We start from the raw sequence: 24,445 nt of genomic DNA, 5'->3' as shown, positions 1-24,445 counted from the left end.
AAAAATATAGAAGTTAACATAATAATATAATCTATTGCATCAACTTGTTTTTTCTATATTCCAGGTGCTGGAGTTTATTATTTGGCTGAATTTGTTGAAGAACACACAGATAAATATTGTGTATCCATCAGTATCTATGCAAGAATTAGAAATGTGTGGAATATTTCAATGACAAGTTGCATTCATTACAAAGTTCGTTGGCCTTTAAAATTGCTTTGTGCATAGCAGTTAATGGTGAACATTTTGAAGAAATATCAAAATAAATACGAAAATCAACAAATTATATGTTCTTTATAGTCTATTGAATTAGTAAATTAGTTATCAAAGTTTAAAAATCACACAACTTTACAATATTATTATGCTGTATTTTTTGAAACAGAAGTTTATCGTTCATTCAAAATTCAACTGATTTCAAAATCGTGTTTTGATTTATATTGCAAATACAAAAGTCAACAAAATGGCCATTTTAAAATTTTTTTCGTTGTTTTTAAAAAAATAAAAAAACTAAGAGATTTTTTTTTTAGTTTTATTTTAGACCATTGTAAAAGAGAGGCTATTAGTCATGTATTACATTGAAAAATACTGCATTACAATACCCGCATAATATTTCTAATTACAGTTACTGACTTTCCAATTAATTTACATACTATATAACCTGAAAACTATTTTATTTTACTAATTAAATTATTACACGTTGTTACAGGTTGTGATAATATGTCATATAGGATTGTATTTATTTGACAATATACCTTTAACGCTAATTGCTTTGGGTCTTCTGAGCCATATAGTATACTACTGTTTGCTCATTGACTTTCCAAACTTCAACTTAACATCACTGTCATTTATTTTGTCAATTATTCTGTTAATTGGAAATCAAGTACTAACTTTCAAATTTTTCCGACAATGTTACACAACATTATCAGAAGTACATACACATTTTTTAATATATCAAATATTATTATTGTCTGGTTAAGCATTTATGTATAATATAAAATTACATTTTTAGGTTTTTTCATACTTCACAGTGTGTTTATGGATGGTGCCCTTTATGTTTATATTATCATTATCCGCCAATGATAATACATTACCAATCACTAATGTTGGTAAGTTGAAAACTTTTTTTAATTCTAAATAAGCTATTTATAGCTATAACTATTTTTTTAAATTGAATAATTAGTCATTGGTAAAGTGTATTACTCACCATGATCTATGGTATTATCTAATTTTATTACTCGTTTAGTGAGCACACAATTTACAATGTGATAGTACCAATCTTTTATAATGTCAATTGGTCTGAATGACAACTGCAACATCTTAATATATCCAACTGCAGTATCGTGTCTTACATTAAATGTGTTTATGTCAAAAGTATAGTACTGATTAAAAATGCTAGCATTGGAATTTTAGGTATCAAACGATCGTTACAAATATTTTACGATTAGAAACTTTTGCAAAAATAACTTGAAATGTATGATTGTAAACAATGTGATACAGTAGAACCTCATTAATCCGGACTTCGCTTAAGAGGATGTAATACGTGCATGTGTTGTCTACATCTTACACATGTACGTGTTTGAAACAATGAAGGCTAGAGTAAGGAGGCCAAACTACCAAAAAACGTTCCGTAAACACTAAAACATCACATACTAATTTCTCTACCAGTCTGCGTGGCGGGCAAATCCGAGGCTGGCTCGGATTATAATTAACCCGTATTAGATAGGGACATATTCAACTTTATTACCTTTTAAGATTATAATTAAAAAACTAAAAATTGTATTTAAATTATATTTACACCATCGTATTCAGCGGAAATTCATCTTAAAGAATAAATTACTAAAATAATATTACACAAATACACAATACCAGAATTGAAATGTGATTTTAGTAATTTTAGTTATTTTACTATTTAATGTAGTATACCATTAATCACTTAAAAAGAACTTTACTTTTATTACCAAGCAATGATGTAGGTATTGTTTACTACAATGATTTTATTCTTTTAAGTTAATGATTTTTTTTAAATTAAACATATATTTTATTTCATTTTTATAAGAGTATTAAGATTTCTTTTACTTTTAAATTTTAAATTTATTTATATTTCAAGTTTTTGAAGTGTTTGTAAGATGTGATAGCTTAATCTAAATCCTGATATAAATTGTTAATATATTCACAAATTCATCACATTGGTCTATTGAATTTGAAGTTATTGAAATTAAACTACTAGTGACCTGACTAGTATCAGTCAAATTAGTATAGGTTATGTTACTATTACTGTTACTACTACTACTACTAATGTTGGAATTATTTACAAAATATGAACTATGAGCGAAACCTACGAAATCGTTGACTTCTATTTAATTTGTTGACTAATTTGTAAGATTTTTTAGGCATTTTAATTTAACTAATTATCGTACTTACCAATGACAAAATACGTTGACTGTTGAAATCCTGTCTGCAATGAAATAAATATAAAATAATAATAAGTGCTGTCTGCTAGTGTATATAGGTACAGGTACAACGGTCAAATGAAGAATGCCGAACGGTAATGCTTATCAGATTGGGTTATTTTTTCACGACTATGCCATAGCCCATAGGGTTTTTCCGAGGGTTTTTCAGACGAGCCACAATCACTGTAGATAAAAGTTAAATACCTATCATGAAGACTAGAAATATATATATAGTTTTCACTCTTCATGATACCTAAGTATATAGTTAACTTTACTTACATAACACGTACGTGCAAGCGCAACATAATCACTAAAATAATGGACAAATAATGGCCTGCTACGACGTTATCATATTGCGCTTGGCTAATATATCCACAATTATTAAAGATAATTATACCTATTATCTATTATATTATTCGTGGCATTTCACTTATTGACAGATTGATTGATCCACTTTTTGTCTTTAACCGTGTATAAAATATTCTTTTAAATCGTTCTTTCAAATTGTTGTTATTCAGAAATCACTTGTAGGTAGGTTACTGGTTAGGTTTACAGTTAAAAATTGTTAACCAATAATAGATGTTCATAATTGTCTATCTACAAATCTATTATAAAATGTCTAAAAATCATCTACTAATAGACATTTAAAATTATTTACACCAAGTATTTTTCATAACGTCTAGCTGACATTGTATTAAAAAATTGTTATATAATACATACCATCTCATTAAAGTGTGTATATAGACTGTAGAAAATGTAGACGTCTGCATAGACTGATAGACGTTTAGTATACCTATAATAGATTATGTGTGTTTGCTGGGTTATTATTATGGGTTTCTTTTAGTAAAATTCTAAGCTATAACATATAGTTATTAACACTAAATTGATACGTAACATTTCAATCACAACAAAATTAAGAATTCAATATTAATAGGATAAAAAATAATAATGAATTTTATTTTAGGTACCTATTTGTATTGATAATGAAATTACTTGCTTTTAGTGCTTTAAATAAAAGATATACTTTTATTTCGAATGTTATTTAACTTATTATATTTTTTTTTTTTTTTAGAATTGCCAGTTGAACAACCAGGGGCATAATAATTTCAACTCATTTTTAACTATTTTTATGTGAAATGTAATTTAATATAATTTCAAAATATGAAGAAAAGAACGTCAAAATATTGAAAACTTTTAGTGCAACTTTTTTTATCAATATGTCCTCAATTTCGTGTAATCAATAGGTATCGTAAATATGAATCTACCACTAGAAATTAACCAAAAGGTGTAATACATTTCTTGTCTATAAATAATTAAAATATTTAATTTAAAAATAAAATTTATTACGTAAATACAGAATATTAATATTATTTTCGTAATTTATTCTTAAAGATAAATTTCCGCTGAATACAAATAATACAATTGTGTAATTATAACTTAAATAAGATTTTTAGTTTTTTAATTATAATTTTTTAAAGGTAATAAATTCGAATATGTGCCTATCTAATACGGGTTAATTATACTCCGAACCAGCTTCGGATTTGACCGCGACATATATTATTAACCATATCAAATATTATTATTATCTGGTTAAACATTTATGTATAATATAAAATTACATTTTTAAGTTTTTTCATACTTCATAGTGTGTTTATGGATAGTGCCCTTTATGTTTATATTATCATTATCAGCCAATTATAATACATTACCAATCACTAATGTTGGTAAGTTAAAAACTTTTTTAAATTCTAAATAAGCTATTTATAGCTATAACTATTTTTTTGAAGTTGAATTATTAGTCATTGGTAAAGTATATTACTCACCATGATCTATTGTAATTTTATTACTAGTTTAGTGAGCGCACAATTTACAATGTATTAGTGCCAATCTTTTATAATGTTAATTAGTCTAAATGACAACTGCAACACCTTAATATATCTAACTGCAGTATCGTGTTTTACATTAAGTGTGCTTATGTCAAAAGTATAGTACTGATTAAAAATGCTAGCATTGGAATTTTAGGTATCAAATGATCGTTACAAATATTTTATGATTAGAAACTTTTGCAAAAATAACTTGAAATGTATGATTGTAAACAATGTGGTACAGTAGAACCTCATTAATTCGGACGTCGCTTAATCTGGGTAACTAATTAAGGTGGTTTTCATGTTTATTTTATTCTAAAATACAAGTTATAACAAATTCCACGAATTTTCTACATGTTATTATCGCGATTAAATACTATTTAAATATTGTCATTAACATTTTACTTTAGTCGCCTAATACTATATATGTATCTTATACCACCTTATAAATAAAATACATATTTTTAAATCTTTAATACACATATTTTGGTTGTTTTGTTTAATCTAGACTCTTATTAAAACAGATAACCTAGAGCCCCAATTAGTCTGAATTAATCTACCTACTACACCACCGAACAGGACCGGATTGAGTTAGTGAACTACTAGGCAAGACTCAGTGGGCCGCTAAAAATTCAAAAGTTTTATTTCCGTTCCAGGTCTACAAAGGTATAGCAACAATACTGTCGTACACTAATAATAATAAAAATAAACTACCTATTCCAATTTTACTCATGTTGTTCGTAATTATAATACTTAGTGTTTAAATGTTTGATTTAAAATTAGAGAAAGAGAAAAGAATAGTTTGTATTTACAATAAGGGTCGGTAAATTAAATCGTATTATTTCTGTTAAAAATTTTAAAAATCATAAAAAAAATTTGCATCTGAAGAGAAACAAGAATACAAATTCATCAGGTTACAAATTCAAACCAACTATTATTGATTGGTTTGATCTATGCAGACATATTTGATGTTCAATATTTGACAAACACCAAGCAATTGGTGATATAAGAGAATGAGAACCTATAAAAAATCATAGAAACACTATTTCAATTTCAATTATTTAAATATGTTGGTAACTACTATAGTATCATATTTGTACCAGTAAATCACAAGCTAAATTTTAAAATTTCCAGTATAAAATTACTATTATTTTTCTAGATATTTTAGATAATTATTATTAATGTAAGTGTGTTAAAACCTTATTCAATTTTTTATAAATCACAACTTTCAATAAGTATTTTTGTTTATTGACACTTTTCATGGATAATTAAAAAAAAAAGTTAAATATTATGATATATTTACTGTATATCATTGACAATAAATATTCATATTTTCTCGCTTAAAATATATTATTATAATTTTAAGTATGTATTTAACTTGTTTACTAATTGTTAACTTGGTCACCTATGATATAATATTTAAAAATAAATATGTTAGATATTAAAGAAAATTTCTGTATTAAAATTGTATAAATATTTGTATTACAAATGTACACGATTGTTTATATACAATATACAACTTAATGACATTTTTTTATTTGAGCTTATAAATATTTTATGTACATTAACTACAGTTACCAAACTTAAATATTTACCGTTATTAAGTTAATCTATAGATTAGTTTTTGATTATGCTTGTGCAAATAAATAAATAATAAAATTAAGAGGACATCGTACTCACATTTATTGTGCCATTCTTATATGTTAGCACTTACGGTATAATAAAATTATTACTTTCAAATCAAAAAAAACAATAGAAAACTGTATGGAAGAAAGATTTTAGTTAATTAAATTCTCAACTCTTAACATAAAATATTGAAAAGTTGTATCACCGTGTGTTGACTATCATACTAACAAATAGTATAGCAAATTTTATGCTAAGTAGAATCATACTTCATAACTTCAAAATATTTTTGAGATTCTGATTTACGGATAATATTGTTACATTAAAATGTTTTATTAGGTCATTTCACTTAAATATTAAAAACAAACCAGTAAAATGGATTTTTCTGGACATTAAATTTGATATGATATTAACTTTGTTAGTAAGGCAGTGGATAGATGAGAGACAACCTCTCAGTATTTTATTTTAAGTGCTATGAATTTAGATTAAATAATAAATAGTTCTATTCTTTAAAATTTGAAAGCAATTATTAAATTATAAATTTATAACATAAGTATTAAAAAAATTTTTAGGAGACTATAAAATAAATACATTTTCATTATTACTATTAATTCTTTTGATTGAAATATATATATATATTACATACTTACCAATGAATATAACTATAAAACCATTGGTGTATTTCTCCAATCAAAAAAGTATTCACAATATATAACTATTAAAACAATATTTTCAAAACAAAAATTTATTTCAATGAGGTATTATTATATTTATAAAATACATACTTATTACATGTGATTTTTAACACATTACTTATAATTTATAAATATTTGTTGATAATTATTAATTATATTTTAAATTTTTTTTAGATGACAATGTAGTATCACATTATTTCACTAATCGTAAACGAAATTATAAAACAAAAAATCTTTTTACTTATCTTGGTGATATTACTGGTAACAACAATCATCTCAAGTAACGATTCAACATGAAGAAATGGTATTTATAATTTCAAGATAATATTATATATAAATAAAATTATTTGTACATTTATGTGTTTAATTATTTGTAAGAATATTAATTACCATTGTTATCTATTTATTTTAATAAAAGAAAAAGACTATTGAACCTACAGTTGTTTGGTATCAGTTTATGAATGGAGTTATTACTATTTGACGTCGATTTATGTATTTGTCTAATAAATATTCAAATACAAATGACACCAATGATGATAATACACCTTAAAAAAAATCAATAAAGAAAAAAGTAATAAATAAATCATTTGTGTTTATGTAAGTAGACTTACCCAATAACAGAACAATAAACGATCCTTGCATATCATCTAAGTTTACTTTATGATTTGTTACTTCCAATTGTATGTTAGTCCAACATTGGTCTTTTTTGGGTAAAGTGTCTACCAACCATTTGTTTATGAGACCAACCTTATGCATTTTTTCAATTCTGTGATAACATTAAAGGTTTAATTTTTACTCACAAATCATACGTTCATATTTAAACTAATCACTTAGAAAATGAGATTCAAAAATGTACTCTAATAGAACTAATAACTAATAAATAAACGGGTTAAGTATTTGAATATCTTTTTTTTTTTACTAAACATTTTTTTATTTTTTTAAAGTATACTTGAAACACATATTGTAACTGAAAAACGTGTGTATAAACATAAATAAGCTCATGTTATTTTTTTTTTTTTAATGTATATGTATATATTTTTCAATTTGCTTAAACTTAAATTAATTAGTTCTTGACAGAAAATAAACTATGTAATGATTATTTATATGCATAATATAGGATATATATAAACACTAAGCAACACAATATTTACTATCAAGTGAAGTATGTGAATATTTATATTATTATTTATATTAGTAATGATGCAAATACACATTTGTATTTTTTTTTTTTACGTTTTATGACCATTATGTATTATGTTTGATTAAATCTTAAATAAGTAGATTTTATTCTTTACCTTAAAAAACATTCAAAACTTATTTCAACCTTAATCCACGTATAATATTTTTACAATGTATTTTTAACTTAATTATTGACTGATATTTACTCTCTGTTTATTCTGCTAAGATAGGGGCTTTCTTTTGCTAACATCATTGCCAATTTTTCTTCTGCAAAATCTTCATTTCCTGTAAATCACTCTTAAAGGTTATGGTATTTTTTTACCTTAAGTAAAATATTGATTAGTTTACCTATAGCAAAGTCACATCTATTAGTTTTAAGAAAATCATTCTTCATAATGTACATCAAGTTGGTTCGACGGTGAATGAATGCATGTTTACCAGATCTTACCCTTTCTATTACCGGCTGTGATAACCCCTCAAAGCCCTCATGATGTTCTGCATTTTTAATTAATTCTTTAACCATCGTATCATCTGGTAATAACTATTCATAGAATAAATCATTAAATGCATTGTATATTTGTATAAAACTGTCAACATTATTCAATATATTCATGACAATTTAGATAACAAACAACATATTCTTGGTATTTTTTAAATTTTAAGAGCATATTTAAAATTAGGTAACCATAATTTACTACTCTAAAACTATACTATTGTGTGTATAAGAGATTTTGTGCATAACTAGCAATGTATACAGTGAGTAAAAATAGAGTATAACTTTAATAATGAACAAACAATACAGTACTACTTCAGATGATTATTATTTATAATATATTAATTTATGATATACGAGTACATTAACAAATTGCTTAATCAAGATATTCCCGAAAAAAGAATTTGTTATACTAATGGCACTATAATATTAAAACACAACGGTTATTAATAATTATGTTAAATGGCTGTGTAAAGATTTACCATTGTTGAAATTAGCTAGGCCAGTGGTTTTCAACCTGTGCGTCGCGGCTTCCAGGGGCGTCGTCGGTTATTATTAAGGGAGCCATGTTTGTAGTAGAAACAAAAAATTTAAATAATAAAAACTTGATAGAATCTGTCAAATTATTATTCAAAGAACACTTATCACAATTTATTGTTTAATTCCAAAATTATTTTTCTTAGGACGATCTGGAAATTAGGAAATGGAATCGCGATTTAAATATGTACGTCATTATTTGATAATGTTATGCAACAAAACAAATGCAGCCATCCCACTAAATATTAAAATTATTATGATTCTTTAAAAATGTTTCCTATTATTAATAATTACGTGTTTATTTCATCATTAAATAAAGTTAGATTAAATAATGTAAATTTAATTATTTTAAATGTTCATATGGGAGCCGTATATTTTATATCAAAATCAAAAGGAGCAATGGACCCAAAAAGATTGAAAACCACTGAGCTAGGCAATAATTCACTTAAGATGAGTATGGAAAAAGCTAATGATGTTCATTATGGTATATAAAAATATATTAAATCAAGATAGGTATTCACAAAATATTATTATTCATGCCTGTAATTGTGATTTGTATTAATAATGAAAATTAAAAAAAGAATGTAAGTGTAGTGTATTAAACAGTTAGTTCTATAAAGTTTTTTGGTATATATTCATTGATAGGTATTTTAAAATGTGATGTACACAATTATTATATTAATTATTAAATGTTGCTATATTTTTAAGTCTCTTAAATATATTTTTAATTGAAAATTTAAAATATTAACCTACAGTACATTAATCCAATCTATCCTATCTTCTAGAATTAATTATACCTATTAAATTATATAATACGTATTTAAATATGTAGGTATGTATTTTAGTTACCAATAACGGCAATAATATAATATTTTGAAAAAATTGCTTACGGTGAGTAATGAATGTAAATTTGATGTTTTCGGTATTCCCCAAGAATATCCTTGAGGTTTACGAGCCATCAAATCGGCCACATTAGATACCATTGTATCCATTTGAGGAAACGTCAAATATGCCACTAAGTTTCCACTATAAGTGGTGACGATGACCAAAACGAATAGCCACCAGGTGCCAACTACCAATCGACCACTATCCGCATCAGGTAAATGAGCTCCTCCTAGTTGGTAGATAATCAATATTTTATAAGATACAATGATAAATTATATTGAAGATTAAATAGGTATGTGATTTTCAAAAATAAATTATATTATAATGGTTTACTTTTTGGCGTGTTTTATTAGGATCGTATTTTTACAAATTTCAAATAAATCAATACTAAAACATTGTAGTAGGTACCTCATTATACATTAATACATTGGTGCAACTAGGGAAGGCTTAGCCCCCTTAAAATATATTTTAGCTTTCCCCAATTTTTTTCAATTATTCAAGATTTAATAATAATTTAAGCATAAAATAGTGAAATACGTCCTATGCAATATGATGTAAAGAATTATTCGAAAGATAATTTTATAAATATTAAAAATTATTTTGCAATATGAAATTTAATAATAATACTTTTATCTAATGAATATTATGTGATCAACGGCATTGCGGCGGTCTCCATCCAATATTTGAATTTTATTTTGGTTATTAAAAATGGACAAAAAAAAATGATTAAATAATAAAAATTTTAGTATACTAAAAAAAGTATCCAGTTGTACTCGTACAATTGTTACTATTGAAAATGAAAATAATCCAGACAATTATCCTAGTTTTTTTGGAAATCATGAGAATAAATAAATTAAATTAAATGTTTATATGTGGGACTGCAGTCCCTCTAATATTTTAGACCTAGTTGTGCCAATGTATTAATACCTAGTACCTACCATAATTTAAAGATTCTATATGAAGTAGAGGTATTAATATTATATGATAATTGATAAAATATAATATTAAATTTTCTGTAAACTAATTATTATTTAGAACCTTTTTTTTTAGCAATGCTTTATAATCGCTGAATTAATTAGATACCGAATATTATATCCATCATAGGAAATATTATGTACAGATACAATATTATTTAATTTGTCCGATATACAAAAATAAATAACTTAAACTATTGAGAAATCCTGATTTCAATTATTAACGGCTATGGGCTAAATTAGATTATAATCGACTTTTAAAACCTACCGATATATGGCGTTAGGTACCAAATTAAAAATTTTTATTAGATTTACCTTGTTGTAACAGTGCGCCGTAAACATACCAAAAACAATTTAATGGCGAGTTAAGACCTCCTTTTCTTGTTATACTGTGATATTCATAGTATGGACTAAGGATATGAAATACATTCAATATAGGCCCCATTAAACCAACCACAACAGCTATGCACAACCAAGTCTGAAAAATTAAAAAAAAAAATGAATAGGTTTTTAATTTAAAACACGTTTAATTATAGTCATAGCAAATATCTATGGAAGATACTTAATTCGGATAATAGTCATAATTTTATTAATAATTCTGTGATGTGTTATTGTTTTTTTTTTTATAATTTTGAGATATTATCAGTAAGGTATAGAATAGGTTTTATTCATAAATTTAATCAAATCATAAAAATCTATGCTTAAAATGTCTTAACAAGGGTTTATTAAAGGTATAGCCTATATAATTACTAGGTACCGACCAATGGCGTCATTAAGAATTTGTCTTAGGGCGGAGGAACATTTTTTTTTTAGTAAAAACTGTAAACTTTATATAATTTCCAAAAATAAACTCTATTAAAAACACTATTATTTGTAATAATATTATAGCTGGACGACGTGACGTTAAAACACAGAGTAAAGAATAACATAGTTGAAACGATTTTTAGTGCTCAGATACCTCTATTCATTTTCTCACTGAAAGTTTGAGTTAAGTACATATTTAATTAACCAACAACCATTAACCAGTAAAATACCATTCTCCATTAATTTAAAACCGTTTCAACGTTATGAAACGTCATAAATGTAATAATTGACACAGATAAATTAACCATAAAAAATATTGTAATAATATAGTAATCAGCATTTTATAGACGTCCTTTTTTGCAACTCGGTGTGGTAAATCGGTCGAAAAGTTTTAGTACATATAATCATATACCTTATACTATAAGGTCTATAAGTATCATAATACCACCTAATTAATTAATATAAAGCCTATGGGTAGGTAATCCACAAATATTTTTCTAAATATACGCTACTGCCTATACGCCCTATAGTGTTCTCGTGGAACTCATATTATGATAATATTTTAGATGTACTATTAATTATTATTATCAATTATAAAAATATTTCTATAACCTAGGCAAATAGTTATATTTTAGCATTAACGTTACCAATAACGTAAACGGAGCAGTAAACAACAAAGCTCGGCTTAATTCCTTTGGTCTAGCCACTAAAATGTGATGTGGCTCTAGACTTATGTGCGTTGTATAGTTAAAAAATACCTGGTTTGATTCTTTTACAGCAACTGCTGCTGCTGCAATAAACACCTGATTTTTGAAAATAAGCAGTAAATTAATCATTATACACTACATATTAGTAATTAGTATATGTATAATATAGGCAGGTGATACATGTATGATATATTATTAGATAAGCAAATAAAAATTATATCATTACATTTGTTTTCAGCTGTAGCTACCTACTAGCTTTGTATAGACTTATTATACGTACTTTAATTCTATGAAGGAATCAATTTTGTACTTGTATATATATATAATAATGAATAATAATGCAATACATTTAAATTAAAAATAAATAATACTTAGTAACAACCAAAAAGAATAACTTTACGACAAATGCGAAACTACAAACAATTTTTAAATCGATTTAATAATGTGTTTGAAAGTCGATTTTTATTTGTAACTCACTCTTTCGGATCGAATAAGGTCTATCATTTTATCCCATATTGGTTTTGAAACCACAGCATCATAGTCACCCAAAATATTCTATAACATATATCATTCTATGATTAGATATTAAAAATAATTAAATTAGGTATAATTGACTTACATTTTGCGTAAATAAAGTTCTCGTAATATTCATTTGGTCCGAGTTAGATATGACAATGACATTATAACTACAAAATATTAATTGTTATTAAAAATCTACTTGTTAAGAAATATTTATAATATCCTCTAAAACTCGATGTTTTTGAAACACTTTATATGTAAATTATAAACGATATTTTCTAATTCCTTTTTTATTTCTACCTAACTTGCGTATACCACGTTAAATAGACACAATACATACAACTTACCTACTAAAATATAATTTTTTAAACTTTTTCCATTTCATTATTTTACAATTTTTAGATAAACTACTAATTTAAAACTTATACTCACGTAAAATTTAATGTTTTTGCCAATTGATCGACAATATCGAAAACTAAACCACTATAACCTATTAAGTGTCCACTTCTATTAAAATTTACGATTTGCCAAGGTGGAAACTGTAAAAACATTACAAGCCTTTAACAATATAATGATATATTAACAATTTTTACCTAAAATAATGTAGTTCATCATATAATAAACCTATCTAAATAATTAAAATAAATCAATTAGTATGTATAACATTTTATTTGAAAATTGTATTTGTTGGACCATTATTAGTCATTTGAAAAATTGGAGATTCAAAATATTGTATTAAATATTATAAATTTGATTATTACTTACATTAAAAGTAGCAATAGGTAATGATATTCCTCTGAAACCATTCGCCAAATGTAAGAAAAGCGGTTCAGTTAGCTTTAAACCAGTTTTTGTATTCCAATAACCCACCGGAATAATATAACATCCATGACCAAAATGCTCTTGGCCCCACGTAACACCAGAATCAATGTGCCACATTGGGCATGTTTCACATACACCGGATTCGTTCAAACGTAACTGTGAACAATATTATACAAATTTTTGTTTTTAAGGCACTCGAGTTTGTATTTATCATTGGTCTTTATATTAGTATAAACCGAACGTATTATTTTATTTCATATATTATTAAATATATATATATTGTTTTGTTGTAAATGTAAAAATTCATAAATAATAAATTACCATTTTCTATTCCTATATAAACATACTTTCATTAAAATTTGAATATAATGCCCTGTTTTTAAAATAATTTAAATTATACTACTGGACATAGCTGAATTAATTGTTCTCTATTAGCAATAAAGTATCAACATATTTATTCGCAAAGAGTATGAGAAATGTTAACATAATAATGGTTTTATTTTCCAAGGGGAGAATGGTTGACCTATAAATGGCCTACATTGGCACTAGGATAATTATTATTTTAATTCCTTAATTTGTGAATAATAAAATTTTTTTTTTTTCAATATTTTTTCGACGAGTTCATACCGGCAAGGGAAACGCGGCATCGTCGGAGTGGCTATGTATTTAACCAATGTAACCGAAAACGCGCACGTACGATACGTCGCGTATGATACGCGCCCATGTGAAACGAGCCTAAATAACGTTGAATTTAAAATTATTTTAAATTTTGATCATAATATTAATATGGTTTTTGACTTCTCAGACGCATGTTTTTCCTGGAAACGCTTCTAGAGAGTTGCCGATTAGATTATTATTTTTAAGTAAGTTATGATCATTTTAAAATATACAGTTTCAAAAAGATCATAACTTACTTAAAAATAATAATATCAATAAAAGGCTATGTGGGGCCCTGGATAATTATCTTACCTTTAAATTGTATAAAAGGTCGGTTCATTCTAATATCAAAACTAACAGCACAATATTAAAAATGGTGAACGAAAATTTGCTATATCGCACGTGTGTAAGACGGAGACATACATGCGGGTACTACGTCCTCTTAAGTGCATATTTGGTGATTTTTTAGAGCTACAAGTCCTCTGCCCTAGTGATGACCGATAATAATCATGTCTTGTTTGTCATTGCTTAATAACTACAGCTATTGTATAGAACGTTTTGTTTTTATTTATTGTAAAATCTAAAAAAAAAAGTAATCTTAGTTTATATACAAGAAAAATAATCTCACTAAAATGGAGGCGGTTCGCTATCTATCGAAAGTTTTGTAGGTGATATATATGGCGGTTTAGTTCAAAAAGTACAGGAAACACTGATAAATATTTAATTATAAATTCTTAAAAATAATAAGGTAGGTAATTTTTGAAAAATATTTTTTTTTTCTGATTATATATCACATTTTTAATTAGTCTAGGTTTAAAGTGTACAACGGCCTACGTGTCTATTCAATCATATTTGTTTAATAACTCGATTTGATGAATTCTGAAAATGTTTGTTAAAAATGTATAAGTTGTAAAATTGTATATAAATAATATTTAATATTAAATATTAATCACCAATTATTATTATGTACATTTTCTTAATTATATTGTTACCTTCATGAACGACACCATCGATTGTCTCCTATCAGTTTTTGATGGTCTAATTTCATCCCATTCTTCTTCCGATACTCGTTGTGATAACTCTATTTCTTGTTGAATCAATGCACTGAAGGCCATTATGAATACAGACATTAATTCATCCACCAAACATAAAATACCACCCTTTAAATGTATTATAATAAAAATTCTATGGTAAAATATTCAATATTTTTTAAATATAATAGAAAAATAAAATCTTAATTATGTATAATATATCTATATAAAAAAGTATTGATAGCATATTGTTTAGCAAAATGTGTGTGAAAGACGTAGAAGGATAGTATTAAAAATGTTTAGGATTGTCATTGAATTGAACACTTTACTAATTGTCTCAAATATATATGTATATCGAATATGGAATGTAATACGTAAATAATGATATAGTATAATACTAGTATAGATACCCAAACTGAATGATTATATATTTTTTCAGATACTTATTTGAAAAATACTAATTCATTGTATCAAATACATATATATATATATATATTTGTTTTTAGATTTTGCAATAAATGTTTTACAATGTATATTTTACGTACATACAGACATTATAATACGGTTATTATGATAGAATACATTAGTAGAAAAAAACATTTTATGATGCTTAATACCTTTCAGTATAAGTATATTAACTTAGTTCTTGTTTTATGTAACTGATTTTTATAACTTATTAAGTACACTTCTAATAGTCAAATAATTAAAATATATTAATTTGTATGTACGCTTTTGGTTTAAAAAATTAAAAAATAACCATATTACGTTTTTTTTAAATTACAAAAAATGATCTTATATTGAAGTTTTATAATACATTTAATGCCATTTATTAACTTCAATATTCATTATAAGCAGGGCCGGCTCAAGCAAAAATAGTGCCCAAGGCAAAATCAAATTTTGACGCCTCTAAAAAAAAAAATTGTGCTCTCATTTTAACTTAGCCCCTCCACTCACCCCTATTTTTTATGTAACCATACCTAAAAAAAATTTTTTTATTTTTTTATTTTAAAGAAATAATAAGTAGTGTTGTAAATATACCGAAATATTTTTTATTTTTATGTCATATTTGTATAGTTATATAATAATTGATTGTAAATTCATTAGTCATATTACTTATTTGGATTTTAGGAAATAGGAATTCATAATAATTAAATGCTTATTGCTTTTTAAAATATTTTTCATTTTTGCTGTGTTTAGTAAGTTGTGAAAATTTCTAATGTTTGATTGGATAACAGTGTCTAAAATCTGGTTGAAAATATTAATTTTAAAACTTTGTTTTGGGTTATGAATAGGTTTGTCTCGTGATTCATATACTTAATTGAATAGATATCGCATTGGTCGTACTCACCGGATAATTTTAGTTTGAAAACAAATAATTTTTGGTCATACGAACGTTATAAATATATTATATGTATTTATAACTATTATTTAATCATAATTATTAGATACCTACATAATAATTGTTTAAGTATTATATTTTATTTTATTACCCTATATCATCATGGAGTTGTTGATATTAGAAGTCTAAAAACGAAGAGTTTTATTTTCATAGAATAAATGGCACCTTAAATATAGGGAAAGGATAAAAATGGAATGCAGTAGCTAAGCAAACTTAAATGGGTAATAAGTGAATTAATTTTTTTCATTGATTGAGCACTGAAAATATTTGTAGCAACTAGCAAGTCTAATTTGTCGTACGCTACACGCATCGGACGTAATTAAAATGGACATATTTGCTATTTTCGGAATGCGTTGCGACAAACGCGTTGTTAAATAGTTCACATTAGCTGCAATTCGGATTTGATTTACATTAGACACAGTGTAAGGTAATAACTTTAAACAATATTATTTTATTTTATAGGTAAGTTGGTTTTCACGGATAAATTTTTTAAAATATTTTTCTTATATAATACCAATAGAAATAAAAAAAAAACGTATGAGTTAATTTTGAAAATGCCGCCCCAGCTTAAGTGCCGCTCTAGGCAGGTGCCTAGCTCGCCTATACCTTAAGCCGGCCCTGATTATAAGTCCACCTACTAATTTAATTATGGACATTATAAGCAGATCAAAATATAGCTAGGTACCTAAATAACTGTAAAATGTAAATAACACCTAAATTAATTTTCAAATCTAAAAAAAATTTAAACATTGGATTTATACCCAGTTAAAATGTGTCTATTCGGATTTTTATAAGTACATCATTTATTATAATAATAGTATTAGTATAATATTTACTATTGTACGTTACATAAAGCTTTAAATAATTCATTAAATATACAAATTGATATTTTTCAAAATTATTTTATTCAACTTTAATTTTTTCATTAATGACCTATTTAAACGTAGTTTAATGTTGTTTTTTGAGCGTGCTTCTAGTATTTTTACAAATAAGTAACTGATAAACTAACGACCATATTATATATTTATATTATTAAAGATTTTTATTTATTATAATATCATCATTATGAACTTACAATACATTTAGAATCTGTTTTTGTAGAGTTGTAAATAAAAGATATGTTTTCTCCTTCATTCAACAGACTTGTAAATGATGACATATTACTTCTAGACGAATCTAAATCGGGAATAATAATTAGCCAACTATTTTCAGCAGTCATTAAATTCAATGATTTAGCCTAAAATTATTAAATATACACTGTTTATTTTCAAATATGCAATATTTTATTATTTGAATATAATAATTCTTACCACATCTAGAATTAAAGGTACATAATGAATGCTAACAATGCAAATATAATTTGAATTCATTTCACTTATTTTCAAGAAATGTTCAAGATCTTCCATAAATAATTTCCTCCTTAAAAATGTATGAAAAAAATTATTTGTGTGAACGTGTTAGTATATAAATATAAATCGATTGCAAAAAGAATAGTGTATTATATTGTAATTAGTTCAATTTACCTAAAAATTCAATGTATATTTAAAATTTAAAAATGTGTTTAGTAATTAATCTAATATATGTGTAGTAATTAATTAAAAAAATTGTACGCGCTACATTGACTTTTATATTCACTTTTTATTGGGCATTTTGTCTGTCCAAATAATCAAATATCAAATAATAACTATTCATTATTGTTATATTGAATTGTCTAATTTTAATTGATTTATTTGTTTTAGAATTATATACCATTGTTTTTACAAAGGTACACGTACGTCGCCATCGTACACTAATGGTATTTTACATAACAACATAACCGAATAAACGTTTCAATGGCGTTAAAAGTTAAAATTAGTAGGTAGTAGGTACTATACCACAATTATTGTTTAACATGACCTATCTCTTAAGCTTAACATTGAATTTGATGTTTAAAAGTTTAACTATTCATTACAATACTTTTCAGTTTGTACTATGTTCCAAACACCAACTGCATCAGATTTTATATCATCTGATCATCCGAATTACCAAGGTTAATTGCAAATTGTCTCATATCTATTAGATAATAGGTATATAATATTACCGTATATATTTTATTTTCTATTAAAATAATTCTTCCATTAATTTATAGATTAAAACTGCTGTTAAGTATAATATAGGTATAATGTATTAACATTTTTTATAAAAAAATATTTTTCAAAATAAAATAAATTAACAAAATTATTTTAATAAATAAACCATATTAACATGACAATATACCCGAAGGCTGAAATACCTAATATATAAATTCTTATAGAATACTAAAATACACTAGGTACTTTGAGAGACATGTGAATGATAATATTTATAATTTATCGCAATTTTAAATTACTATACTTAGATACTATCAAATTTAACACATCTGACATATATATTATATAATATTTTATTATGTTGAAATTCAAATTTGTATTTTAAATAAATAAAATTATTATGTGTCCATTATGGGATCTTAATTTTAATATATCTTTAAATATATATCACTAGTATAGATTAGGTATAGGCTAAGTACGGTTAATGTTAAGTATGAAAATATGATAGTCATAATATAATATTTTAATTCAAAAAATACTTTGTACTGAGTAGAGTTTATTGCCTTATTGGTAAATAATATTAAAATAAGATTCAATTATTAATACCTTTTCCACTCAGATCCTTGAGTAAAGATTTCAAATATAGCTACGGATGGTGATAAAATATTACTTGGATAGTGCTTTGTCAATGAGGTAACTATATGTTGTACAATGCTATCACCTTAAATAAGAATATATTAATTATTTTATTCATGTAAAATGTTATGTAAGTTATTCTTATTTGTATTAATATAGTTAAAGAAGATTACCAATAGCATTGTCATGCATTAAAATTGCTGATTTCCATGAAAACGCGTTAGACATTCTTAAATCCAATATCATTTGAGATAGTTCCGACTGATGGGTAGTCAAAGGAATAGTAATTGCTTCATCGGTTGGTAGTCTAGGGCAGTCAGTATCTAAGAAATTATTAAATTATTATTTTTTAAGCATAATATACAAACAGTATATAATGGTCAATGACCATTGAGAAATATCGTTTCATTTTGATCAATTTAGCATTTTAAAGCAACACGATGAAACATTAGTCATATATATAGACATATAGTACACGGAAACCCGTTATCAATGTATTGTAATTTGTAATATTGTATGGTTTACTTTAAGTATATAAAGTTTATATTTAATAAATAATTAGTAATGTATGTTTTGACAATTTTAAAAGCTCATAAAATAAAGCTTATTTGCGTATTGTAATGCACTATAGACTATAATGCATTATGTACGTTCACGGGAAATTTAATAGTTAATGATTAATATAATCGGTTAATCGGATATACGTATCTATAGAAGCTTACACTATTAATAATGGATTGACTTTATGTAAAGATTCAAAACTTTTTGTCAGTTTTTTTATTAATCGTATACCTACAGGATTATAAAGAGTATATATTATAGGACTTTAAAACAAATTAATTAGGTATATAACATGTCACGCACTTATGTTGGTTTTCAGTCTTTAATTTTGAAAGGACATTACGCCCGCCCACGAGTTTCCGTTTTACAAAAGTAGGTACAAATTAAAATTATTGTATGGCAAATTTGCGTTCATAAAAATCCATTTCGTATTGTTAGATTTAATACAAAAGTAAAAAATAATTATGGCTATTATATTATTTAAAGATAAGAATATTATCTATCTTTTATCATTTTTTCTTGATATTTCAATTTCAAAGCAATTAATTAGTACGTATGAAAAATATTAAAATTTAAAAATAATGTATGGTCATATAATTACAATAAATTAAAATGACAAAAAAATCCAACAATATTTCTGACGGTGAATTTATCAATGACTTAGGTACTTATAATTCAATTTTAGTACTCAATAATTTCGACTTCTAAGAAGAGCAATGAATTTATTTATTTTACAATTGCTTTTTTTTTTTGTTCATTATTTCAACTATTATTTTTGCATGTCATGATATAGGTAATTTTCAAAATATTTTGTCACTTTGTATGTTATTTATAAATGCCTATTTAAAATGTTTTACTATTTTTATTTTTTTCGATTTATGTATGATAAAATTTATACTTTTGCGTAAAAAAGTTTGAATATTTAATTCCTCATAATATGTTTTCTTACCGCAAAAGTTTCGACAATATTAAGTCACAATTTTTTTAAGGAATTCAACAAAATCACAAAAATTGTAAATTACACGAATGCCTAAATATTTAACTAAAGGTTTAATAAAAAAAAAATATTATTTTATATTTAAAATTGTTTACTAATTAATTATGTGAATTATTAATTGTATACATAACCTGTTATTGAAATATACAGTAATCCGTGAATTCCTTCGAATTCAGCTTTATAGTATAAATCCCAAATATCTTCACAGTATGATACAATGAAGATCGAAACCATATCTAAAATTAAAAATAAATTATACTTGTTTTCTTCTTTACATAAATACATCTCGACATCGACTTTCGTGCACAGTGTACAGCAGGCACCAGCAGCCCACGCCCCCCGGTCCTCATAACTTTTTTTTTACAGCCGTCATGTTGGTGTTTAAAATTCTAATTTTATATCTCAAATCGTAAATGTTAAGTATTAATTTTATGGTTTCAATTCGTGGCTGTGGTTGTTATATTTTTACAATATAAGCTACGAACTTATTTCAATAATTGTTGTGAAGTTTATAATCGAATATACATCATGGTAAATTAGTAACAATTTAATATGTCATGACATAATATATTATTCGATTAAATCAATTACGATTTATGACGAATGCGTTTCTGATAACTGATTATCGATACTCGATATCGAATATTTTCCGAGCTATTGTTTTTAATTTAGTTTATTTTTAAACTTACTAACGTATAAATATTTTTCGAAAATTTATAGTTTAAATTAAATAATTTTAAGTGTATTATAATCATCAATTCATCATTACAAATTACAATTTCAAAAAAATGTAAAGTATGTGATGATTATCGTATACTCAACGAATCATGGAAGGATTTAAATTTTTTTTTTTATTAAAAATAAAGTTAAACTGTTATGATTAATTTGCCAAAAAACTGTAGATTGTCAAAAATATGATGATGATGAGTGAACAAAAGTTTCTAAAACTAATCTCATTTGTTTTATTTTTTTATTTAGTTACTAAAAAGACTGATATATTATTATATTAATTATTTTTATTTTGTACTTTATTTTATCATAAAATTGTATGTGATGTTCTTAATATGTTTTTATTTTATTTTATTTTATTTAAGTATTGGTTAGTACTAAGTTACCAACAGGGGATGTTATTTTATTTTATTTTGTTTGTTATATTATTATATTTTATTCTAAAAATTAAAACGTTTGAATATATTTTCAAATTGTTTTTATACATGTACAATATTTTTTGATATTTTGTGAATTGAATTATATCAAAAAACTGATTTGAGTTTTTAGTGATTTTTAACAAAAGAAAAAACTAGGTACTTGTGGAAATAGTGCATTTTGATGAAAATAAATTTGTTTTTTTTCCAAAAAGTGCTTATTCCAATGTTTTATCATCATAATAAGGGACTTATTCCTGGAAAATGATCATTTTGTTAAAAATCAATTTCTTAAACTTAAAAATATACTAAAAAAATTTTAAGGAGAATACTTTTGATATCAGAAATTAATTTATCATGTTTTTTACCATCTATTTTTCAATATATCACATGTTTCGTAATTCACATTCTATTGACTACTATTAAGTATATAGATTATATATTTATATCATATTATAGTGACGTGAATAAAATTGTTTACAATTTTTTATGTATCTTTGGGATATAGCTATAGGCCCGGTTGATAATAGTTTTAATGAATTAAATTGTTTTGTTAATAATATAAATATACAATTTTACTTTGCTTTACCTTTCGATAGTTTGATGTTTGTTTTTGTATAAACTTCGACGGACACTCCAGCTTGTTTAAATACATCTTGCTTTAATTTTTGAATGTGCCCATCAATAGTATTCCAAATTTCATTATTTTTAATTCCAGTAAACTTTGGATTTATGATTATAGCTGAATAAAATAAAATAATTCCCATAAACAAACAATAATTATAATTAGTAATATAATTTTAAACGACATAAAAAAATTTTATTTTTACTTACCGACTGTGTCGTTATTCCTTGGACCAGTGTCAATGTTGTACATGTTGAGACCATTACAAATCATAATGAACATAATGTTGTGTACAATAATATATACCGTAGTTAAGATAATCATGTCTGGGCATCTGCCTGCCGTTCTAAGTATTAATTTTAAAAACCTGATTCAAAACTGCTTTCGGCACTATTAGGTAGGTACTATCGAAAATATAATCGAATATTAAATCAAGTAACTGTCGGTTTGTCATATTTAACTTCAATAGTTTCTATAATTTTAATTTTCGATATAATTTATACTATGATTGAACACAAAAGCAGGTAATAATATTATATATCATATTATATGAACATTACTAACGATCACGCGACGTAGCTCGTAGGTTTTGCGAAGGTATACCACACACGAATGTTAGTTGAAAAAAATTAGTCCATCATAAGGGTAGTTTCGTTCACCTCTAGAAACTAGGTCGTGTAAATAAATAAACTGACAACCTCTTTAATGAGCTCACCAAACAAATAAATCATTAATATAAATATAATAGTAAGGGGATAATTTAAATGTGTTATTGCCTATAACAGTATCTATATTTATACTATATGTACCTGCTATAAATAGTGAATGATTGGAAAGATTTTTTATTTTTCAACTTATACAATTATTACTCGTTAGTTATTTCAAGTGTTATATAACTAATAACCTATAAGAATAATCGACGCTATGTATAAATTATATTATAAAGCTAAAACACTGCATGTAATAATTACTAGGGCGCGAAGTTAATACTAAAAGTACTCTACCATACTAATATTAAAAGTATTTAGTTAAAAATTCATATCTAAGGTTTCAACTCTATAAACATATTGATAAAAAAAATTTCACTCGGTCAAAATTTAATATAAAATATACAAATATTAATAACATATATATTAGTATATTTAGTCAGTAGGTACTACATAAACTGATAGATAATTTTTTACTCAGAAGTCAGAATCATTTTTTGTGTTCCATAATTTATCATTGAATTCAAGTTTAACACTATATTACAATGATTTATACTACAGTAGAGTTAACAGATGATTTACTATAGTTACCTAATTTTAGATTCTGAATGGAGTGATGAATGTATTGATTCTACAATGATATGTGTGTTTTTTTTTTATTTTTGTGTTTGTTATCACGTTTTGGAGTAGTAATAATGCTTTGACTTCAACCCCTCTTTGAAAAGGAAAATTCATTTAGTTGGTGCTTTGGGGGGGTCAAAAGTAAAAAACTTCCAGTAGTTTTCAAAAGCATAAGGAAAAACCCTGAAAAAATAACGGAAAAACGGGAATTATTACGCATAACCACTCTTCGACTCATCGATTTTTTGATGTAACTTAAAAACGAATCATTGTAAATACTTAAAAATTTCACCAAATGTTTATATTAGCGTTATTTATTTACAATTAAATTTTCAAAATATTTAGAATTTTTTTAAACTATTTATAAACCAATGAAATTTTTGATTATTCCAATTTTTTTTTTTTTTTTTTGAAATTCCGATAAACAAAAGTTGGCTTTTCAAAAAA

The 24,445-nt window shown here is 24.9% G+C and overlaps 2 protein-coding genes across 2 annotated transcripts; one reads left to right on the top strand and one right to left on the bottom strand.

Moving 5' to 3' along the window:
- Positions 1-656: 656 nt before the first annotated feature.
- Positions 657-7,042, top strand: LOC113557934. The gene is made up of 3 exons (XM_026963471.2): positions 657-925; positions 1,007-1,103; positions 6,805-7,042. Exons 2-3 carry the CDS (start codon positions 1,037-1,039, stop codon positions 6,912-6,914), a joined length of 177 nt encoding a protein of 58 aa, XP_026819272.2. The 5' UTR covers positions 657-925; positions 1,007-1,036; the 3' UTR covers positions 6,915-7,042.
- A 38-nt stretch (positions 7,043-7,080) lies between these two features.
- Positions 7,081-22,994, bottom strand: LOC113555875 (ionotropic receptor 93a). The gene is made up of 19 exons (XM_026960462.2): positions 22,880-22,994; positions 22,635-22,787; positions 21,032-21,136; positions 19,516-19,665; positions 19,313-19,427; positions 17,948-18,056; positions 17,713-17,874; positions 15,200-15,367; positions 13,494-13,706; positions 13,161-13,267; positions 12,829-12,895; positions 12,687-12,764; positions 12,150-12,305; positions 11,014-11,176; positions 9,730-9,953; positions 8,158-8,350; positions 8,016-8,094; positions 7,242-7,396; positions 7,081-7,175 (listed from the first exon to the last, which is right to left on the bottom strand). The coding sequence occupies exons 1-19, from the start codon at positions 22,992-22,994 to the stop codon at positions 7,081-7,083; spliced, it is 2,607 nt and encodes an 868-aa protein (XP_026816263.1).
- Between the last annotated feature and the right edge of the window lie 1,451 nt (positions 22,995-24,445).

This window comes from Rhopalosiphum maidis, chromosome 3, assembly GCF_003676215.2.
Source record: "Rhopalosiphum maidis isolate BTI-1 chromosome 3, ASM367621v3, whole genome shotgun sequence".
In the NCBI taxonomy this organism is placed as follows: domain Eukaryota; kingdom Metazoa; phylum Arthropoda; class Insecta; order Hemiptera; family Aphididae; genus Rhopalosiphum; species Rhopalosiphum maidis.
This window is presented reverse-complemented; position numbering and strand designations above follow the sequence as displayed.